This window comes from Triticum aestivum, chromosome 1A (genome assembly GCF_018294505.1).
Source record: "Triticum aestivum cultivar Chinese Spring chromosome 1A, IWGSC CS RefSeq v2.1, whole genome shotgun sequence".
Classification (NCBI taxonomy): Eukaryota; Viridiplantae; Streptophyta; class Magnoliopsida; order Poales; family Poaceae; genus Triticum; species Triticum aestivum.
This window is the reverse complement of record NC_057794.1, coordinates 220,167,610-220,191,370: the sequence shown is the minus strand read 5'-3', so window position 1 is coordinate 220,191,370 and position 23,761 is coordinate 220,167,610. Positions and strand designations below refer to the sequence as shown.

The window sequence follows — 23,761 nt, the reverse complement described above, 5'->3', positions numbered from 1 at the left end:
CTTGCCATGTATTTTTGTGATATTCGTGGTGACTAGCACAAGCTTGCAAAATAGCGTAATCGGTAATGTTGAATTCAGGGACTTAGAATTTCCCAAAGTCCTTGTTCTGTTTTTGTCATTATGCCATATGTTCATGTTGTTTCCTAGTGATCCGTGCCTCTTTTGAGGATGATGAGTAAGGGTGTTTTGTTAACATTGTGGTGCTCTATCCATCCATTGTTTGTTTTCATTTATGGAGCACCCTAGCTTGAGTCAATCGAGCTCTACTTTTGCTATATCGTGAATCCTGGCAGATTGTTGACATGTTTAGCGATTTTGCCGAGGATGTTGCTATTGATCCGTGCATGCTATGTTATTGTTCTTGCCATGTCTAGCTCCTATGCCATGTATTTTTGATGGGTGTATGCTTAGTTTGTTATGCAATGCTCTGTAGTGAGTGCATCAAGCTCGTAAACATGCCTACTCGTTAACTGATTTGCATGCTCCAGTTTTTTTGCAAAGTCTGAGATCTGTTTATGTTTTTGCCATGTTCACATGTTCACATGCTTGCATTTGTATTTTTTGATCCCTTTTGGCTCAAGGTCACTAAGGGACTTTTGTTAAGTGCTTTGAGTAGCTTCATGTCATGCCTTGCTTTGCCATGTTAAGTTCCTATAGCTTGTAGTTTTCATGCTCTAAAGTGTGCTTCCTGATGTTAAATTCCAGACTTGTGTTAATTTCACTAAGTCTGAAACTTGTTGTCATTTGCATTTTTGCCATGCTTGTTTGAACCTGTTAATGGATGAATTAGCCGTAGCTCAGTGTTCATCTTTTGTCAAGCATCATGAGTGGATCCCTGCCATGTATTTCATTGTCATGTTTGAGTGCTGTAGCATATTTATCTTGATGCATTTAGTTGTTCACTTGTTGATTATCGTAGACCGGTGCCATATTTGTTTTGCTTGCCATTTCCAAACCGTGCATCCGATTCCGGCGATCTTTATATCGATTTCAACCGAAATTACCTCACCTTTCCAGTGGCACTCTTGGATTTCCATGTTGAGGCCAGGTTCAATCATTCCTTGTCAAATCTTGCATATGCATCGCATACCGCATCCCGCATATCATACCATGTTTGCATCATGTTGTTTGAGCATTGCACGTGGTTGATTGTGTTCCGTTTGCTTGTTGTTCTTGTTTGGGTAGAGCCGGGAGACGAGTTCCTGAACGAGGAGCCCGTTGAGTTCGCTTACGAGGATCAAGTCAACTCTGACAACTTTGCATGCAAGATGATCATACCCTCGAAATCACTTCTATCTTTGCTTGCTAGATGCTCGCTCTTTTGCTATGCCTATGCTACGATGCCTACCACTTGCTTATCATGCCTCCCAAATTGCCATGTCAAACCTCTAACCCACCATGTCCTAGCAAACCGTTGATTGGCTATGTTACCGCTTTGCTCAGCCCCTCTTATAGTGTTGCTAGTTGCAGGTGAAGATTGGAGATCGTTCCTTGTTGGAACATTGTTTATTGTTGGGATATCACTATATTATCTTGTTATCTTAATGCACCTATATACTTGGTAAAGGGTGGAAGGCTCGGCCTTTTGCCTAGTGTTTTGTTCCACTCTTGCCGCCCTAGTTTCCGTCATATCGGTGTTATGTTCCCGGATTTTGCGTTCCTTACGCGGTTGGGTTATAATGGGAACCCCTTGACAGTTCGTCTTGAATAAAACTCTTCCAGCAATGCCCAACTTTGGTTTTACCATTCGCCACCTAGCCTCTTTTTCCCTTGGGTTCCGCGGACTCAAGGGTCATCTTTATTTAAACCTCCGGCCAGTGCTCCTCTGAGTGTTGGTCCAACTTGTCAGCTGCCGGTGGCCACCAGGGGCAACTCTGGGCTGGCCTACCGGAACCTTGGACAATCCGGTGTGCCCTGAGAACGAGATATGTGCAGCTCCTATCGGGATTTGTCGGCACATTCGGGCGGTGTTGTTGGTTTAGTTTTACCATTGTCAAGGATGTCTTGTAACCAGGATGCCGAGTCTGATCGGAATGTCTCGGGAGAAGGAATATCCTTCGTTGACTGTGAGACCTTGTGATGGGCTAAGTTGGGACTCCCCTGCAGGGATTTAAACTTTCAAAAGCCGTTCCCGTAGTTATGGGCAGATGGGAATTTGTTAATGTCCGGTTGTAGATAACTTGAAACTTAACTTAATTAAAATGAATCAACCGCGTGTGTTACCGTGATGGTCTCTTCTCCGCAGAGTCCGGGAAGTGAACACGGTGTTGGAGTAATGCTTGACGTAGGTTGTTCTAGGACCACTTCTTGATCATAGTTCTTCGTTCGTGCTTTGCCTTCTCTTCTCGCTCTCTTTTGCGAATAGGTTAGCCACCATATATGCTAGTCGCTTGCTGCAGCTCCACATCATACCTTGTCTTACCTATAAGCTTAAATAGTCTTGATCGCGAGGGTGCGAGATTGCTGAGTCCCCGTGACTCACAGTTTACTTCTAAACCAGATGCAGGGACCGATGCTACCGCTCCATACGATGCGCTTGAGCTCAAGTGGGAGTTCGATGAAGACTCTCGTCGTTACTATGTGTCTTTCCCAGATGATCAATAGTGGTGCCCAGTTGGGGCGATCGGGGACCGTGTCACATGTGGGGGTTGATCTTTATTTTGGTGTCGTAGTCGGACCATGAGTGTATTGGATGATTCTAATGTTATTCATGTATTTGTGTGACATAGCGAGTGTAAGCCAACTATGTATCCTTTCCCCTTTTATCTATTTACATGGGTTGTTGTGAAGATTACCTTACTTGCGACATTGCTTTCAATGCGGTTGTGCCTCTAAGTCGTGCTTCGACACGTAGGAGATATAGCCGCATCGAGGGCATTACACATGAGCAGCAAAGGATTCACAAAACGTGTCTACTATCTCAGAGTCAACTCCATATTTAGCACTAAACTTATGAAAATCATCGGTTTCCATAAAAGACTTAACACAATCAAACTCAAGATTTATACCTGACTCTTTACCATTATCGAACTCCAAATCTTTGAAGTTGCGTTTAGTTCTTTCTAAAAACGTCTGCTTGAATTCAATAGTTTTCTTCATAAAAGAGCCGATAGAAGAAGAATCGAGTATGGTTTGATCATTATGAGAAAGCCGAACATAAAAAATCAGAATAATAATTTCTCTTGAGAACTCATAATTGGGGCATGTGTACATCATGTACTTGTTTCTTCTTCACGAGGGAAAAAAATTATATATATAATTCCGATCACGATGAACCAGATTCATAGGATAAAACTTTTGATGAATTTCCAATTTCAATCGGTTCCAATCCCATGTTCCAATATCATCACACAGCCTATACCATGTCAATCTCTTTCCCTCCAAAGATAAGGGGAAAACCTTCTTCTTAACTCCATCTTTAGATAAACCTGCAAGCTTGAATAATCCACAAATTCATCCACATAGATTAATCAGGATATATTGTTCCATCTACTGCATAAGGATTAGCTACCAGTTTCTCTAACATAAGTGAAGGAATCTCACAATAAATATTTTCAGTAGGTGCGGTTGGTTGAGGGGCAACTCTTTGTGCTTTCGGTTAAGGTGAAGATACCCCGAACAACCCCCTGAAAGGATTGTTTTCCATAGTAACAAGTGATAGTAAATTTCAGGACACAATATAAATGTTTCCTTACCAAATTCCACTTACCAAAGGCTCTTCACTCCCCGGCAACGACGCCAGAAAAGAGTATTGATGACCCACAAGTATAGGGGATCAATCATAGTCCTTTTGATAAGTAAGCGTGCGAACCTAATGGGGAGGAGAAGGAAATGACAAGCGGTTTTCAGTAAGGTATTTTCTGCAAGCACTGAAATTATCGGTAACAAATAGTTTGATAGCAAGGTAATTTGTAACAAGCAACAAGTAGCCATTGTAACAAAGGTGCAACAAAGTATCCCAATCCTTTTTATAGCAAAGACATGCATGATATTTCTCTTATAGAAAGCAAAGCGTTCTTGAGGACACACTGGAATTTCATCTAGTCACTTTCATCATGTTTGTTTGTCACGTTCGTTACTTTGATAATTTGATATGTGGAGGGACTGGTGCTTGGATGTTGTTCTTACTTGAACAATTCTCACACTTATGATTAACCCCTCTCGCAAGCATCCGCAACTACGAAAGAAGAATTAAGATAAATCTAACCATAGCATGAAACATATGGATCCAAATCAGCTCCTTACGGTATAGCGTATAAACTAGGGTTTAAGCTTCTGTCACTCTTTTTTTTCGAGGAACCGGCAGGAGCACTGCCTTTTCATTTCAGACAAAAAAGAGAGCATTATATGTACAGAGGTGACAGGTTTTTCTAAGGAACCTGACGAAAACCCCTACAAAACGCATTTGCTTATGGGTCAGCCAATGCCGGTCACCACTTGGGCCCTGCCGAAGGCCATGGCCCTCTGTCTTATGTCGTCGAACGCGAGGGCAGCCACCTCCACATGAGTTAGGTGGATCCCGTTGAAGATGCAACGGTTACGCTCCTTCCATATATTCCAGATGGTGTAGAGGAAGCGACCGCTGCGACGTCGACTATCTTCCTTGGTGAGCGGGGCGATGAGCGAGTCCCATCATTCAGAGATACTCATGGCAGGCGGTGTTGCCATCGGGGCCGCCGGCGCGTCCCTAGTCCATCGTTGTACATGCGACCAAACCGCCACCGCGAACGGACAGTCCTTGCACAAGTGGTTAGCAGTTTCCGGTGCCCGTAGGCAGAGAGGACAAATAGGGTCATGTGGCCAGCCACGAATAGCTAGCATGTCTGCCGTTAGGATTTTTCCATGGAGGACCAGCCAGGAGAAGAGTTTGCACTTTGGTTCTGCATGGGCCTCCCAAATCTTGGACGGCGTGAACCTGGGGAAGGATCCACAGAACTGGGCCGTGTAGGCTGAGGCAGAGGAGTAGGTGCCGTTTGGGGTCCAACGCCAAGAGATGGTGTCTTCGCGGTCTGGGGTCAGCATGGTTTGCGAAGCCAGAGTTGCCAGCGTAATGAACTCCTGCAGCTGTGTTGGTGTGCTCAGTCTGGCTACTGATCTGATCCAGTTATTGTCCTGAAACTCTTTCATGACCGATCTCTGCTTTCTCGTGGCGATGGTGTAAAGCTCGAGGGCAAGCAATCACAGAGGGCCCTTTCCCGTCCAGTCGTCATGCCAGAACAAAGATTTCCGGCCGTTCCCCAGTGCGATGGTGGTGGAAGCCCTGAACAGCGCCATGTCCACCTCGTCATAGGGTAGGGCGGAGCCCACCCACTGCCGGTTAGGGTCGGTCCACATGAGCCAAGGCCAGCGCAGGCGAAGAGCCCTGCCAAATCTCTCGAGGTCCGTGATCCTGAGCCCACCAAGGGCCTTCGGTCTGCACACCGTCTTCCAGTTGACCAGGGAGTGTCCCCCAGACGCGTTTTCAAAGTTGTCGCCACTCCAAATGAAATTTCGTGAAATCTCGCTAAGCTTGTGGTTTGCCCAAACCGGGAGGGGGAACGCAGTGAGGTGGTGTGTGGCGATAGCGCACAAGACGGACTTTGCCAGGGAGACCCTTCCAGGCCTAGCGAGGTTTTTGCCCTTCCATCCCGGCAGTCTGCCCATTGCCTTGTCAAAGAGAGGTTGGAGGTCCGCTCTTTTGAGCCGGCCAGTATGGAGTGGGAGGCCCAGGTACTTTGTGGGGAAGGAGGCAATCTTCATGGGGAAGCCTGAAAGGATGTTTGTAAGATTGAGCCCGTGACAGCAGATGGGGAACACTTCCGTCTTGGTTATGTTGGTGATGAGTCCCGAAGCCTCGCCAAAACAGGCAAGGATCTTTGCGATGGCGTCGATCTCATCCTTGTCCGGATTGACGAAGATGCCAGCATCATCGGCGTAGAGGGAGACTCTGCAGGTAGCCGAACGAGCCTTGATCGGCTTGAGGATCCCCTCCAGGGAGGCCGCACGGAGCATAAGCTGGAGAGGGTCGATGGCCAGGATGAATAGCATCAGAGATATGGGGTCACCCTGACACAGGCCGCATGCATGAGCGAAAGGGGTGCCCGGGTCCCCATTCAACAGGATCCTGGAGGAAGATGTTGCGAGGGTCATGCAAATCCAGTCCCGCCAGCGCTGACTGAACCCGAGTTGCTGAAGCACCTCCAGCAGGTAGGCCCAGCCCACGGAGTCAAAAGCCTTTGAGATGTCCAGTTTGAGGAAGAGGCCGGGCGTTTGAGTGCGATGCAGCTCCTTCACCAAGTTTTGAACGTCCAAGAAGTTATCATGGATGCACCGCTTCTTCACGAAGGCGCTCTGACAATTGGAGACTAGCACGGGGAGCATCAGAGCTAGACGGTTTGCCAACAGCTTGGAGAAGATCTTGGATATGCTATGAATCGGGCTGATTGGATGGTAGTCCCCAATCCAGGTGGTGTTTGCCTTTTTTGGCAGCAGGATATTTTTTGCCAAATTTATCAGGTCCGCGCAATCGCCGCGGAGGCTAGCCAGTTGCATGATTGCATTCATGATGTCGGTCTTGATGACCCCCCCAACAGGACTTGAAGAAAACACCGATAAAACCGTCTGGTCCGGGTGCTTTGACCGAAGGTAAGGAAAAAATTGCCTCCTTAATTTCATCCTCGTCGAAAGGGGCGTCCAACTCCGAAAGATCATGGTGTTGGATTCCGATGTTCTCCCAAACTATGTGTTTCATCCGTTGCGTGGCCGTTCCAAGGTGCTCTTGGAAGTGATCGAGGAGAGCTTGGTAATCGCCAGCCCGGTGTTGGTCCTGATGGATTGGATGAAGTTCTTGTGTCTTCTGCCATTTGCTCGAGCGTGAAAGAGCTTGGTGGTGGCGTCGCCGAGCCTGATCCAGGTTAGTCTCGAACGCTGCCTGAGCTTGATTTTCTGAATGGCGAGGAGACCAAGGTAGGACGCCTTAAGCTGACGCCGAAGCTCCCTTTCAGGCTCAGAGAGGGTCCGTCCCTCTTCTGCAACATCTAGCCGCCCAATGATCTCTATCGCCACCGAGATATGGGTGTTAAGCACACCGACCTTCTCCTTCTTCCACATACGCAAGGCCTTCGCAGTCCTGCAAAGCTTGATGTGTATCCTACAGATCGCGTCATGAGCCTGGACGGGCTTGTTCCAAGCCATGGAGACGGCCTCGTGGAAGCCAGGGAGGCGCAACCAGAACTCCTCGAACTTGAAGGATGGCTTCCTTGGATTGTCAACACATCCCTGAAGGTATAGCGGTGCGTGGTCTGAGAAGGCCGTGGAGATGGCCTGGAGGTGGGCATTTGGGAAGAGCATATCCCAGTCATCGGAGTGAAAACATGGTCAATCTTTGTCAGGACCGGACTAGCCTGTTCATTGGACCAGGTGAACCTCCGTCCACATAAATGTAGCTCCTTTAATTTCATGAAGTCCAGGGCCCTCCTGAATTTTCCGATGAGTCGGCGGTTTATGTTGCTGTTGTTCTTGTCTGTCGCTTTAGTGATGAGGTTGAAGTCACCCAGTAAAATCCACTCATTCCTAGAGACGGCAGATAGAGCCCTCAACTCCTCAATGAAAGCCAGCTTGTCCTGCTCTCCTTGAGGGCCGTAGACGCACGAGATAGTCCAGGCGACGTTATCATTGAGCATGGTGATTGTGGCAGAAATGGTGGCCGTTGATGCGTGGCGGTCCGACATGGAGAAGAACCGGTCGGAGACGGCGAGAATCATTTCACCGCGAGTGCCGGCTGCAGGCAGGGCGAAGTAGTTTGCAACAAAGCATGGGCCAAGCATGCCCCGGATGATGGAGTCGTCCACAAACTGCAGTTTTGTCTCTTGGAGACAGACGATGGTGGCGTGCGCGTCACGCACCATGTCGCGGACGACATCACGACGAGCGGGGGAGTTGAGACCGCGGACGTTCCAGCAGATGATTCTTACGTCAGATTGCCCCATAAGGGAAACTTGAAAATAGCACGAGGGGCGCCTGCCGCGGGGTCATCTAATTACTACTCCACAACGCCTTCCGTTAGGCCCAAAGATGATAAAGTGTCATGTAGTCGACGTTCACACGACACCACTAAAGGAAGCAACTACGTACATATCATCAAAATATCGAACGAATACCAAATTCACATGATTACTTATGCCAAGACTTCTCTCATGTCCTTAAGAACAAAAGTAACTACTCACAAATCATATTCATGTTCAAGATCAGAGGAGTATTGAATCTCATTAAGGATCTGAACATATAACCTTTCACCAAATAAACCAATTAGCATCAACTACAAGCTATAATCAACACTACTAGCAACCCACAGGTACCAATCTGTGGTCTTGAGACAAAGATTGAATACAAGAGATGAAGTAGGGTTTGAGATGAGATGATGCCGGTGAAGATGATGAATATTAGTCCTCCCACGATGAGAGGACCGTTGGTGATGAGGATGGCTTTGATTTCCCCTTTCAGGGAAGTTTCCTCGGCAGAATCGCTCCGCCGAAGAGCAAAAGTGCTCTTGCCAAGGTTCTGCCTCTAGACAGCGGCGCTTCGTCGCGAAACCCCCCTTCTCATTTTTCTAGGTCAAATGGCATAGCAGAAGATGGGCTTCAGAGGCCTGCCAGGGCCCCACAAACTCAGGGGGCGCGCCCTAGGGGGGGGCCCGAGGCTTGTGGCTGCGTGGTGGACCCCCTTCTGTTGATTTTTTCGTCAATATTTTTTATATATTAAAAAATAATTCTATGCCAAACTGGAGGTGGTTTTCACAAAATGTCGTCCAAAACATTTTTTTTAACGGAGGGAGTATCATTTAAAAAAAGGGAACTTTGCATACTCCCTCCTTCCATCTATATAGGGCCTAATGCATTTTTAAGACCACCTTTGACTATTGATAAGATTAATAGTACATGACATGCACAATGTGAAAATTATATCATTGAAAGATCCTTTCACACACGAATTTAACAGTGTACTTTGTGTAAGTTACATGTCATATATTATTGCTCTAATATTTAGTCAAAGTTAACCTCGAAAAACGCATTAGGCCCTATATAGATGGAAGGAGGGAGTATGTGGGTCCCTACCCAAAACCTTCTCGGCCCCACCAACTCTAAACCCCCAAACCCTCTCCTCCCTCCTGCTCCGGCGTCGCCACCCACGAGCTCCACGCCTCCGCCGACAGGGCGCTGACCGCGCCGCCGGCCGCTGATTGAAGGTATCCTCCCCTTCCCCGCTCTCGCCCCTCTTGAGTCCGTGCGGCGCGTCCTCTGATTGGCATGGCTAGCGCAGCAGGCCTACAGGGCGCTACGGTGTGGTCTCGGTTTCCTCGCGGGAATCACAGAGCTCCGTTCTGGGGGACGAGTCGCGGAAGGTCGGCTTAGTTGCGAGATTCTGATGCTAGAAGGAGGCCCCTTGTTTGGTATAATCGTTGGCTTTAGAGTGTGGGGTTTTAGGCTTGTTCCCATAGTGCTGGCACGCTGCTGCTTGAGATCGAGCTGTGTTAGACCTTTATCAGCTTGGTGTGCTTCGATTTAATCGTAATCTTGTACTAGTAGTCATTTGTCTCCGTTTTGTGTGTGCGTGTTTGGGGTGGTGTGTGTGCGTTGGGGGGGGGGGGGGGGGGGGGGTTCTGCAAGTTATGTACTTGTTCCTGCATTCTTCATTATGCCTGAGTTCTTGATTTCAGTCTTTATCTCGGTACAAATGTGATTTAGCTTAACAGGAAAAATCCTACTAGCTGTTACCCATTTATTCCTAGGTTCGCTTTTATGGTTGTGCTTTTCTATCTGTGCTAGTGGGAATGTGTGAAATGCACAAGTTTTTTCAGTATTGTATTTGTCTTTATCATACGGGATGACCCGACGTTCTCAGAGACCGACGCAGATAACTTGTGTAATTCTGCAATTTCTTTGGCTATTCACCTGCTGCCAGATGCAACGATTCGCAACCCGTCAGAAATTCGCAACACCACAAACTTGCGTAAGGATCCTCCGAGCACAAGCAGTTCCTAGTTCCCAGCGGAACAACAGATGACGCCCAAATTTTCGGTAGAAAATGCACCCTGTTGAAATGAACTTGGTGTATAGGAATTCAGATGAATGTTTGCGCAGTTCTCCGGAGTTTTACAATAGTCTAAACGTGGTCTGACCTCCAAGCCACGACTTACAAGGGTATATAAAGACTTCTGGATGCTCAAAGGTTGGAGTCGAAAACAAACCGAGCTATAACTTTCCTAACTCATATGACTCTGTTTGGAAACTCAGATTAGCACCGACGTATTCTTTTGAAGATACCTACTCAATCTCTTCGAATCAAAGGCTGGCAGCATACAGTTTGGAAAGCACACAGATCCAGCTTTCCAAAATGTATTTTTTTTTTTTGAGGGGATCCAAATTTTATTTATTTGCCTTATTTGAAGCACGCATACACATTCTGCACCTATTTCAATTATGGACTTTCTGGCAGTCAATCCGAATCTGGAAGGGAATATCGTGTTTCCATCTTGTGTTCTCTTCATTTGATGATGGCACCACTTCTCCCCATGCCTCCTCGTGCACACCTTATTGTTAGATGTCAACATGTTCCACTCCTTGCTCATGTTCTCCGATGCTTCGAACCTAATCATGCAAAGATACAGGGATTTAGGCAGTATAAAGTCCTCATCATTTAAATTGTCAAAATCAATTAAGAGAGAATTCACCTATTGTGATAGTAACTTGGCACGCAGGGGCGTACCCAGGTTCAACCATAGGGGTGCACAGGACACCGGGTCCAAGAAATTTCCTTGCTATATGTCATGCATAGTATAGACACCGGGTCTTTTTTTCGCTGGGTCCACTCCTGTTGGCACGTGCTCTTGTTATTGGTCCAATACATGAATCATTAAGCTTATTTGAATAGTGACTTGATCAGCAACATGAGAAGATGGTAAAGAGCTAGGGATGCCCTCATCACTTTATGTTGTGATGCTTCAGTGCTACTGGGAATAGCTAAAGTGCACACAGTTTTTCACTATTGTATTTGTCTATCTGTTGTGATGCTTCAGTGCTTGGTGGGAATGACTGAGATGCAGAGAAATTCAACAGAGCGGTGGGTTACTCAAATGGTCAGGAAATCTCAGAAGGAAGCTCTCGGGACTGTTACGGGACAAGGCAGTACTGATGATGTAGGCCCTGGTGACGATACCACTTGCTCTGCTGGTGAAAATAGGTACCCTGATTGGCCTGGAACTACAGTCTTCAGGATGCTAATTTCTGCTACAAAGCTCGGTCCGATAATTGGTTACAAAGGAGAGAGGGTTAGAAGACTGTGCGAGGAAACAAAAGCATGTATCCGTATAATAGGTGGTCATCTTGCGGGGGCAGAAAGAGCTGTAAGTTGTTGATTGAACAGATATCTTGTTTCTACTTGATCAACCTAAGGATTTAACCTAATTAATTGGAAAACACACCTTTGTATTCTTTTTATGTCTAAAATATGGTAGAATTTTCTTAATTGTTGACATAGGTGTTCGTTGTCCATATATACCTTGCGTTATTTTCCGTTGCAACCAAGCCTTTTTTTGAATTTAGACCTGTTTACACTAAATTTCTGGCCCCATCTGTCTTGGCTTAACAATCAACTAGTAATTCGCATGGAGATGTGGACTTTATTTTCTCAGCATGCTGTGTTAACACTCTAGTATGTTGCACTCTAGCAGGGAACTGGCTGCTACGGATTTAATAGTTCTTTAGCTTAATGCTTAGTATTCCATCATTGCTGCATCTTGCCTTTTTTGGTTTTTATACCACACATTCTTTACTTATTTTCCTTTCTTAGTGTATATCAGCATATGGAAGAAGGCATGTTTTGCAATACAGTGGTCCTAAAGCCGATGGACTTCAGTTTATGGAAAGGAGACATGATTCGTCTTTCAGTTGTCCTAAAAAAATATTTCATCTTTTTCATTGAAAGGTTATCATTTTCGCAAAGGAGCAACCAGATGAATTAATACCTCCAGCCATGGATGCACTATTGAGAGTATATCAGCACATAATTTATGATGATGGCTTAAACATGGGATCTGATAGTACAGTTGTGGCACGGATCCTTATACCAAGTGAACAGGCAGTGAGCCTTATCGGGGAGCAAGGTTTGATGATATATTCTATCGAGGAAGCTTCCAAAACTAACATTTATGTCCTTGGTATGTTATTTTTTCTGGTCTACCTGTAAGCTCACTTATCCACATCCACTGCTTCCTTGTATCCATATCATTGATTTGTCATAATGTACTAGTATACATGTGATTCTGTGGATGATATGCACTTATGGAGTTGAACTGTTGATGTCTGTCAATAAGGAACATGAATTGTGGCTTACTTAACCATATAGTTACTTAGTTGGCGCAAAGCTGAAATTTGGAAAACATATGATGTTTTGTTGCTTTTACATTAGTATATTTTCTCAAACAAGGTTGCATGTGTCAATCATAGGCTGAAAAGCAGTTCTGAAATGTTGTGCAGTTGTAGTATTGGTTTGTGCCTTAATGATGTATATGTGTGCTACTTGAAAATGTTGGGCTTGCTTCCCTATTAGTTTGGTTATGGAGAAATCAGTCAAGTTGCTACTGAAGGCAGAAGAAGATAGTTCAATCAATGTAGGTATAATTTGCACGTGTATTAATCTACATGTAGAGGGTTTCGATAGAGTACAATATGTACTTCAAATTCTAAGTCCTACCAACCATCCAATCATGTATCCTTTGATTTTTGTGTAACTGATTTGCTTGACTTGTGTGTTAGTACTGTAGTCATATGCACCTATCACCAAAAGATTGCCTGAATGCTACGGCAGGAAACTGTTTCTACAATGAGTTCAAATAAGAGAATGCATCATCTGTTAAAAATGAGATGAATTAAGTTTTCCACTGCATCCATCATTTAGCCAAAAGTGGGTTCACCCTTATGCCGAGCTCACTTTTATTTTAACAGAAAGTTGCTATTACCTCGAGTTACTATCTTTTCGATACGATGATAAGCAGTTTCAGTATGCCATTCTTTCAGTTGATGTCCTTTGGATCATATACTATCTTTTTAAAATAAAATTGAACTAAAACCACGTCACTTATTTGAACGGACGGTGGTTATTATGGGGTTTATTGTTCCAGCATCCAGTGTCCTTTAGCCAGTATGTCATTCCTTGCGTGCTTTGACCATGCAGATTGTGACTTGCCGCCTGTTGCACTTGAAAAAGATAGGATTGTTGAAATATGGGGACAACCTGCACGCGTGCGGAAGGCTTTGGAACTTGTTGCTTCTCATTTGAGGAAGTACCTGGTTGATCGAAGTGTTATCCCATTGTTTGACCCTCATGTAAGTAGTTGCCACTGTTTTGAACATTACTCTTGTAACAGCCATTGAAAGTTATAGTAGATTCTTTAAGGGTGGGAAGTGGCGGATAATCTGAAATATCCGACAATTGTATTCGAGAAAATGCATATTCATATCCGAAACATCCACGTCCAAACTAAAATGGAAATGGAAGATATCCGGGTTTATTTTTTACAAATACAAATACAAATGTGGTACTGGATTTTGGCACAAATATGGATATGGAAGTGGATATATCTGTATCCGAATAAAATTCCGTGAGCTAATTTAAGCAAGTCTAGCCCCAATATGCCAATTATCCAATATAAAAGCTTAATAAGTTGTTAAATTTACTTTTTGTATGCTTAAACTTAAAAACTATTATGCATTATAGTAGTATTTATTCATTAACATGTCTACCATTAACTTATTATGTGTTTCAAGTTGATTATTTTCTGTCACATAGCTATTGACTCATTTCCTTTAACTAATGTGTCACTATTATTCTTTTCTGTTCTTAATTGAGTAAACATCCGATATGCCTCCGTATTCGAGTAACATTCGATCCGCATTCGTATCCATAACATCCGTATTTGCATTCGTATTTGTTCCGAAAATATGAAAATCGAAGTGTTAGGAGGACTATCCGATCCGCATCCGATCCGTTGCCACCGCTTTCTACACTACCCAATATTTGATTCAGAGGAACTCTTATATCTTCAGGTGCCTTTGTCGATGTTACATGTGGAAATGCCCCAATGTCATTACAGTGACCATCCTGAGGGAATGCCCCCGCTTTACTACAGTGACCACCCCGAAGGCTGTCTGGAAGCAGTTAGTCCACTCTGCCATTCCGACGATCATCAGCGTGAACCCCAATGGACTGAAACTTACTACATGAGATGCAGGAATCCTGTCGAAGCTCCTACCTCTTTTGGAAGATATCGATCAGTTACACCTCCACACCATGGTATAAGTGTGTATGGACAAGAAACATCTTCACCACCCAAGGGAACATACCTATCAGCTCCTATTGAATTAGGTTCACACCACAACCTGACAGCATATGAATTACGAGCAACTTCACCAATCGGTGCATCAGCTACTGTTGAAAGAATACGCTCCCTTATATCTGTGCATGGTCACCAAGCACATTCACTGAGGAAGACATGTCAATCGGCTACAATGGGAAAACGTCCACACCCGGGAATATCATTATATGGAGGTGAATCTCATACCAGCAGGGTATCTCCATCCGCAGCTGCTGATCTACCGACACCTCGTGGTATGTCTGAATATGAACTGCAAGCATCTCAATCATTGAGGATGCATCCACCAGCCACTGTGGAAAACCTTCTGCACTGTCGTGTGTCTGCGTGTGGCCCAGAAGCACCTTCACATGTGCTTGTGCGTCCATTAACTAGTAAATCACCAGCAATCACTGCACAGGTTTGTATAGTTTGTGTTGTAGAGTTTCTAAGCTTACCTACATGTTTTGTTTTTCTTCACAACAATAATTAGTATATGTTTGTGATGGTGGATTATTTGACAATTGACAGGTTACTGAAAAGATGCAAGTTCCAATTATCTATGCTGAAGCCGTGATTGGCCCGACTGGTGCAAGAATTGATTACATTCGCCGCGCTAGCAGATCGAGCATCTTGATAAACGATTTGGAGGAGGATGCAATGTCTATTGAAATCAATGGAAGTTCTGCAACAGATGTTCAGACTGCAGAACAACTGATAAAGGTAACAGTGACTTCTCTATGAAATTGTACTCTGTTAAGTAACAGCTTTATCTTTTAGGTAGGACTTCATCTTGTTATGGCAGGGAAATACTTGTGGTTGACTCCATGGTTGTGTATGTAAAGCATAAGGTGCTGCTTCCAATCCTTTGTTTGCTGAAAAACTGAAAATTACTTCTCTTAATTGGATGCCTGTGTTTGGTCTACTGTCTAGGGCTCAGCCCGTCCTCTTTATCACAGCCTATCTGAGAATAGAATCCATGCTAGTTTTCTTCAAGTCCTTACTGACCGGTCTGAATGCATGGCTAAACAGGCCCGTTGACTACTTCTGGTAGACTATTTCAACTAAACTGGTTTCTTTCGGGTCAATTGGTTCAGATGCAGTTTCGGTTTTAGATAACATCAACAAATTTCTTCATCTCTTTTGTTATCTCTACAATATATTCCTTAATAGTTAGTTTCAGCTATGCTTTTCCACTACTCTTTGTACATAAAAATACACTACTTAAAGTACCACATCATTTTATAGTTGATGTTTGGAATTAGAACTTTGGCATTAGAAACAGAACATTAATTTTGAATTGTGATCATTATAATAAAATGGTTTTGGCTCCAATTTACTTGTTTTTCTATCACATCTTGCCTTTTGCTCTCTAGTGTCCTACTACTGTTATGTTGGGACTCCAAAATGTGTTGCTTTTGCATCACATTTTGCCTTACAAACATCATTGTTGCCCTTCTGCTCCCCTGACGACTGTGTTGCTTTCCAGAACTTCATGGCCGAAGCTGCCGCTGCTTCCCCTGGTCATAAGTTTGACTCCATTCCATCATATTTGCCTGCACCAAGATCTCCTCAACCTGATATTCTAAGGACTTCATACATTGAGAAAGAAAGTGGTGTGGCAGAGCAGCGGCTGCAAACGATTTACTGAAAATTCCCAAGCTTCAATTCTGCACATACTCCCGATAAAGGAAATTCCGTGAGAGTATATTCACCAAAAGTTTTGATACTCGTCCTGTGATGATCCTATTTCTCCTTCCGAGATTCGTTGTGAGAATTGTATCTAAACTGTGTGCAATCCGTGAGTAGCAGAGTTTATGCTATAGGACTAGACAGCTTGGTTAATTTGGATGGATACATGATGTAAAAGAGAGGCGTGAAGATGTCTAAGCTTTTCACGCAGAATAGTTGCAGGCCAGTTTCTGTTTAGAAACGTAGGGCAAACAAACTATGTGGTAGTATTATATACTTTCTCCGTCTTATAATGTAAGACGTCTTTTGACAGTACACTAGCGTCAGAAAATGTCTTACATTGTAGGACGGAGGGAGTAATTCAAATCAAATTCACTTGCAAACTAAGAGCAACTCTAGCAGAGTCGCCAAAAAGAGCCGATTGGCAAAATAACTGCTTTAATGGCAAAAATACCACTGCCTAAGTCACATAATATAAGAGCATTTTTCTTACACTACATATTATACTCCCTCCGTTCTCAAATATAAGTTTTTCTAGAGATTCCAACAAGTGACTATATACGGAGCAAAATGAGTGAATCTATACTCTAAAATATGTCTACATACATCTGTATGTTGTAGTCTATTTAAAATGCCTAAAAAACCTTATATTTAGGAACGGATGGTGTAGATAAAACTTAGTGTTGTAGTGGAAACAACTTTCGGTATCCTCAGACTCAAACTCTAGTAGGAACTTGGGGGCTATAAATAGGCCCAAGAGCTCTAGTGCCATCCCCTTGAGTTTATTCAAGTGAAGGTGTTATGAGAGTACATCCCCATAGAGGTCTTATTGAGAAACAGTAAAACGGGGCGAGCTACGATGTTCTCACTGCGATTTAATGTTTTCGACCGTTGGATCGCAATACTGGACGTTCCAGATCCATCTACCGCGCGTCGAATAGCTTCTACCTGTTTTTCACGTCCTTACTCGCGCGGCCCGCCCGGCTCAGGGCCGCTGCTCCGCAGGCTAACCTAGGTGTCCTCTCATTAATCGGGCCAAACCAACCGTGTTAGCTGAAATACAGGCCCATATGGTGTCTAGCTTGTACTTTGCATCCCCTGCCTCTCTTTCATGAATTTGCGTCTGCGGTGCCTTCCTCACCGCCGTCGCCGCCGCCATAGCCTCCTCAAGCGCCAGTTGTGGTTCCTTCCTCAAGCGCCCTAGCCCCTCCTACTTGCCGCTTCCTATGTCGTTTAGGAGCAGGAAGAGCGCCTTGGATTGATACAAAGAGAAGCAAAGCGATTAGCTCACGTCGTTATGTCCACTTGACTTTCCTCCCATCTTTTTTCTTCCCTGCTGCTTGCTACTCATTGAGCTCTTTCCTGTGTTATCTCAGTCTCCTCTTCGATCTTCAAATGTGCATTTCAGCAGGTTTCAGGAGACGCTCATAATATAATTTTCTCTGCAAAGATGGTATTTTGTTTACATCGTCTATTTTCTATTTTTCTTTTACAGATTCTTACTTACAAGATGGGATAATGAAACAAGGAAGGGAATCAAAAGTTTGTCTTCCTGTTTCTTGAATGAGTTGCAACTGTGAATGAAAAAAGGCATTCAAGGGACATAATCGTATGCATTTCTGTATTACCTGTATTTAAACTAGAACCAGATAATTAATTATAATTAAGTTAAGTTGTAATTTACATTTTCTTATCTTTGAAAATCATAAAGATGGTTCCGTCATTATTTTTTATTTTGCTTGCTCTAGAATTTATTGTTTCTGTCATTATTTGCGCAATTACTTTGTTTCCATACGAACATGATCACACCATCAAGAAACTACAAACGGAATGTCTGTAAACTATAGCGAATACCTTTTATTGCCATAGTATAATGTTTTATCTCTTTCTGAATTGGGATGTTTAATTATTACTTAAATAATGAAAATTCATGGTGCAATTTCAGAGTTTAGGTGAGGATGCGAGTTGATCTTGTGGGAGGGTTTGGGAGTCTGGTGGATTCCACGCAGTAGTGTAAGCTCTTTGTCCTTGTAACATAATATATCATGTTTCTAGTAAACTACAAGTTATTACAAGAATTTGAACTATTTTGATTATTGAACATTTGAGGATTACGCTGGTGAAGAGGGATCTGGTACTGACTTACTAGATTGAGTTAAAAAGGTACAACGACTGCCTCTTTAAGTGCTCTCTTTTTAGTAAAAAAAACTCCGATGGAAGATCGGTACACGTCTAAGGGTCCTGTTTTTGAATACCATCTGTGCCTGCTGCAACATGCCCATTTTATTTGGGAAGATAGCCAATTCTATGGGGATATTCCACCAAAGTACTTCTCTTGGACAGTTGAATCATGTTCAAAAACCAGACAAGGCTAGCCTCCAGAAGATAGAATGTTGTACATTTTTTTGTTATGTCTATTTCTCATTCATTTCTTTGGATGAATTTGATATAGGAAAAAAGTAAACCACAAAGGATTTATGCCATTAGTGGATTGATTCTAACTAATGGTTGACAATTATGTCGCACTACTTATATCGACACGCTTTTAATTTGAATCGTTCAATTTTTATCAAATGTTTCCAAAGTCTAATAAGTTTCATTAACATGTCTATATATTTGTTTTAGGATGGATGGGCGTGGCAACGCACGCCTTTACGGTCTAGTAATGGGTGAAGGTGCCTTGACAAATGACTTATGCTAATGTTACGTGGCAAGCCACTAGGATGACCCAATCTTCGTGAAATTGAATTTTGTGAAGTCTTTGGAGAGGTGATCGCTACAATTCTTCATCAACAACCATGGCAGCAAGATCGAAGGCTAATTTTGGAGATTTGACAGAAGGAGTAGCACCTTTGATTGGGGTTCTGGGTTTTTGTGACTCCCAAAACTCTATCATAGATATGGGGTGTTACATCCCCATCAATATCAACATCTTGGCCGCCTTCAACATTTACGACATTGGGTGGAGATGATACCCTAACTCTTCAGGAATGACCATTTCTGTGTCACCGATACGACGAGATTCTTCAAGGAATGTTGCATAAGAAACAATGTCTCGCGTGGCATTCTCTGAATAATTAGTCTAGACAGCTGGTGTAGTTGTTTGGGGAGTCACGAAGACATGTGCACCGACCTTTGGTGCCAAACTTCTCTTTTTTCTTCGGTGGCTTCTCAGCAATGTATGAATTCTTCCTTTTCTTCGTTGCAACTTCGACAGCCTTGGTTTTCTTCACTAGAAAAGCGCAGTGAGTTGTAGATTTCTTTGCAGGGGATTGCACTTTCGTTGAGGCGGAGGGGGTTGGATCTGCTGCCTGCTTTCTTCCAGTGTAATCTTCGCAGGTTCTCATCACACTGGGGTTGAGCCTCTAAGAGCAACTCCAATGCGCCGACCCATTTCGTCCGCGCGCGTCCGTTTGGGTTGACATGAATAGAAAAGTCGGCCCAACGTGCCGACCCAAAGAGACGCGCGTTCGCTTTTCGTCCGCCTGCCGACCCATTCCTGGCCCATTTTTGAGCCGAATTTGCATCGGCACGGACACATTGAATCATGTCACTGTATTTTCTTTGGATCGCAACCGAGAGAGCGGGCATTTCCTTCTTTGGAAGGACTACTTTGACACAACCAACCTGTTGTTCAAACATCAGAAATTCCGCCGCCATTTTCCGTATGGGTAGGCATCTTTTCAACCGTATTAGAGAAGGGGTGGTCGGCTACGATGACTATTTTGAGTGCAAAGAGGATGCCCTTGGAAAGATTGGCTTCTCCTCTTATCAGAAATGCACTGCAGCCATCCAAATGCTTGCATACGGAGTGCCCGTTGACCTCATTGACGAGTATGTCCGTATGAGCGAGTCTACATGCCTAGACTCCCTTTACAAGTTCTGCAGGGTTGTTATTGCTGTCTTTGGCCCTAGTACTTGAGAGAGCCGACTCCCAATATACAACCCGCTTATTGGCGATGAATGCTGGCAGGGGCTTCCCAGGGATGCTTGGCAGCATAGATTGCATGCATTGGGAGTGGAAGAACTGCCTCCTGCTTGGCAAGGGCAATATAAGGGCCATGTCAGGGCTTGCACTGTCATAGTTGAGGTCGTGGCATTTCAAGATCTCTGGATCTGGCACTCTTTCTTTGGCATGGCCGGATCACACAATGATATCAACGTGCTTCAACCCTCGCCGGTGTTTGCTAGGCTTGCCGAAGGCAACAGCCCACCGGTTAATGTTACCATCAAAGGCCACAACTACGACAAAAGATACTACTTGGGTGACGGTATATATCCTCAGTGGACTACTATTGTGAAGACAATCCCCAACCATGTCGGAGAGAAGAGGAAAAGATTTGCCGAAGAGCAAGAGAGTGCTAGAAAGGGCGTCAAGTGTGCCTTTGGTGTTTTGCAATCTCGATGGGGCATCGTTCGGTATCCTGCTAAGAATTGGAGCACGAAGAAACTATGGGAGGTGATGACTACTTGTGTGATCATGCACAATATAATCATATAAGATGAGCGCCCGGAACGTCTCTACGATCAAGGTTTCAGTTTCAAGGTGAGAATGTTGTGCCTGAGAATGGAGGAGCGACAACGTTTGAATAGTTCACCCAATTTCATCATGACATGCATGATTGAAAAACTCACATGCAACTGTAAAATGATTTGGTTGAGCATATGTGGGCTCATGTTGGTAACCAATAGATGTATCTTTTTTATCCGGCTTGCAAAACTATGCGAGAGACTATTTTACTTTTATTTGGCTTGTAAAACTATGCTATTTATTTGGTTGAAACTATAATATTTATTTGATTATGAACTATATGTTTGCTTATGAAATAATGTAAAATTTGTATGTGAAATAATGCAAATTTTTTGCTATTTGTTGGAAAAGGGCGGCCAGCCGGCCACGCCGGTATATATGGGTCGACGCATTGAGCGCACTGCCGACCCAAATCTCAAACAAGGCAGACGCCGAGCGGGCGGCCGACACAAACGAACAAAAAACAGACAAAAACGCAGTCCGTTTGGGTCGACGCGTTGGAGTTGCTCGAACGGATTCCATTGCAGTCAACAACCAGTGCATCAAGTTCTTCTGCATGATGTTTATCTCATGTTCCTTAGTGTGGATTTCTGCGGCAGTCATGCTTGCAGCCTTGCGTTCAAGTTTAAGGTGCTCTCTAGTCTTGTGAACGAGGGATTTCAATTTCCTCCTTTGCTTGTTCTTCTCCTTTTCCTCGGTGATGTACGCACTGATCAAATTATTCAAGTGGCTTGCTCGGATGATGCATTCACTCTTCCATGAATTCTAGATTTTTTTTGCTAGATCGAGGAGAAGAGGAATCATCGAATATTTTGCAATCGCACCTTGACGCTCGTGCGATCAATCAATCTTTTTCTAGGATCATCTCTATGATTAGATGCTTTTGTTGGATTATAGATGGGCTTTGGCCCATAAAAGGTAACAATCACTGGTTAATCTCTAAGACCCATACATATGGTATGGCAAGTGGTGGAAAGTTTACTACCATACTGCTCGTTTAGTAAGCGTGAGGCCCTTTTATAAGGGTGACTACTACATGCCATTGAGAACTTGGAAAGAGGAGTTGAACACGTGTTTAGGATCAGTTTACATGGACGCATTTCAAGCGTTGGCAGACAAAGACCAACTTGTGGCTCATAGCTATGAATGTGTTCTGGGTTAGTGGTGTGATTCCTAGTGAAACAATTGATCCTGAAAAGGATAAGGCATTCAGCGAAGCAACCACTATCTTTGTGGAAGCCGTTCTTAGTGTGATTGGAGACAAGTTGGTTGAGGCATACCTTCATATGCGGGTCACTAAAAACTTGTCGGATGCGCTCGAAGCTAAGTTCGGCGCAACTGATGCTGCAAGCAAACTGTATGCTATGGAGCAGTTTCATGATTACAGGATGGTTGATAACCGTCCTGTTCTGGACAGGCTCATGAGATATAGTGCAACGGTAAGGAGCTGGAGCTCCTGAAGTGTGAGTTGCCGGACAAGTTTGTTGCGGGTTGCATTATTGCGAACTCCCTATTGGATGGAGAAACTTTGCTACCTCTCTCAAGCACTTGAGACGTGAATTCTCTGTTGAGAATGTCATTGGTCATCTAAGCATTGAGCAGAACTCGAGAGAAAATGACTCACACATTAAAGGGGCGGAGGGTTCTTCTATCGCCAATGTGGTGCAGAAGAATTTGCATAAGTTCAAGGAAAAGAACACTGTCTAGCAGAATACTACCTTCAAGAAGAAGGGCAAGAAGAGAGATAAAAAGAAAGATGACTGATTTACTTGTGGTTTAGAGGAACATTGGGCAAATAAGTGCCCAAACAAGTACAGAAAGACATGACATGATTCTAAGTCTGTCAATGTGACCACGAGCAACAATTATAGTGAGGCAATTGGGCATTTAATTTGTGTACCATACTTTTAGTTTGACAGTCCACCGAATGGTGGGTTGACACAGAGGCCGACATTCACGTGTGTGCTGATGTGTCTTTGTTCTCTTCTTACCAGGTCACACGAGATTGTTCCGTCCTGATGAGGAATGACTCGTATGCTTCTGTTCATGATGTTGATATGGTAGATCTGAAGTTTACTTCGGCAAAGATCGTGCAATTGAATGCAACATGTCCCCGCCGTCAAGAAGAATCTCGTTAGTGACTCTCTTCTATGTAAAGAAGGGTTTAATTTAGTATTCGAGTTCAATAAAGTAGTCGTATCTCAGTATGGGCTATTTGTTAGAAAAGGATATGATTGTGGAGTTTTGTTCCACCTTTCCCTAGCAGATTTCTGTAATAAAGTCGTGGACCAAATTCATTCTAGTTTTGGGGTTTAACATTCACGTCTTTGTCACATTAATTTCGGTTGTATGACGCGGCTAGCCAAGATGGATTTAATCTGGATTTTCATTTTAGCGAAAGGCTCTAAGTGCCATGCGTGTGTGTGCAAGCTAAGCAACCTCGCAAGCCTCACAAGGTTGTGAAGGAGAGACACTTGGCACCACTAGAGCTCATACATTCAGATCTGCGTGAGATGAATGGTGTGTTGACTAAAGGTAGAAAGAAACATTTCATGACGCTGATGGATGATTCCACTAGATTCTGCTATGTGTATTTGTTAAATACTAAGGATGAGGCTCTACACTACTTTCAAATCTACAAGGCAGAAGTTGTGTCGGTGCAACAAACCCTGGGTCCGTTCCCTGACTGTGCCCAGGCACGGGAGCAAGGTTACAACACCAAGGATAGGCCAAGTACAAGAAATCAAGGTCCTCAGAAGGCCAACATGCGGATCAAGAGGACCAAGACCAAACTAGGGAAGCAAGAAACCATCAAGGGAAAAGCCTCCCTTGTCAGGCAGGTGAGCTCGACAAGGTCGGGGTTACCCCCGGAAGGAGACCTCCAAGATGCCCCGGCAAGGCCTGTCGGGCTCACGCAGACGCATCCACCTCACTAACCCACTTCACCGCGATGCACGTCATCTATCAGTGCGGTGTCAAGCCGCAAAGAGACTAAGTGGCAGCCATTTGCCACATGGCGGCCTCTTTCTACAGAAGATACCTATAGATGGCACCCGTCCTGCGACGTGTCAAGCAAGCATGCGCGAAGTTGGCGAGATAGCCCGGCAAGGCTTGCCGGGCAAGCGATGATGTGACATTGAGCAGCACATTTA

At 44.1% G+C, this 23,761-nt stretch overlaps 1 protein-coding gene across 2 annotated transcripts; it reads left to right on the top strand.

The window, feature by feature from the left end:
- The first annotated feature begins 9,090 nt into the window (after window positions 1-9,090).
- LOC123043516 (flowering locus K homology domain) lies at window positions 9,091-17,808 on the top strand. Of its 2 annotated transcripts, none has more exons than XM_044465995.1 (7): window positions 9,091-9,223; window positions 11,054-11,380; window positions 11,962-12,193; window positions 13,210-13,361; window positions 14,082-14,807; window positions 14,918-15,109; window positions 17,574-17,808. In XM_044465995.1, exons 2-7 carry the CDS (start codon window positions 11,066-11,068, stop codon window positions 17,595-17,597), a joined length of 1,641 nt encoding a protein of 546 aa, XP_044321930.1. In that variant the 5' UTR covers window positions 9,091-9,223; window positions 11,054-11,065; the 3' UTR covers window positions 17,598-17,808. The 2 variants fall into 2 exon arrangements, with proteins under 2 accessions (XP_044321930.1, XP_044321926.1); XM_044465991.1 differs by lacking the exon at window positions 17,574-17,808 and adding an exon at window positions 15,876-16,575.
- Window positions 17,809-23,761: the final 5,953 nt, after the last annotated feature.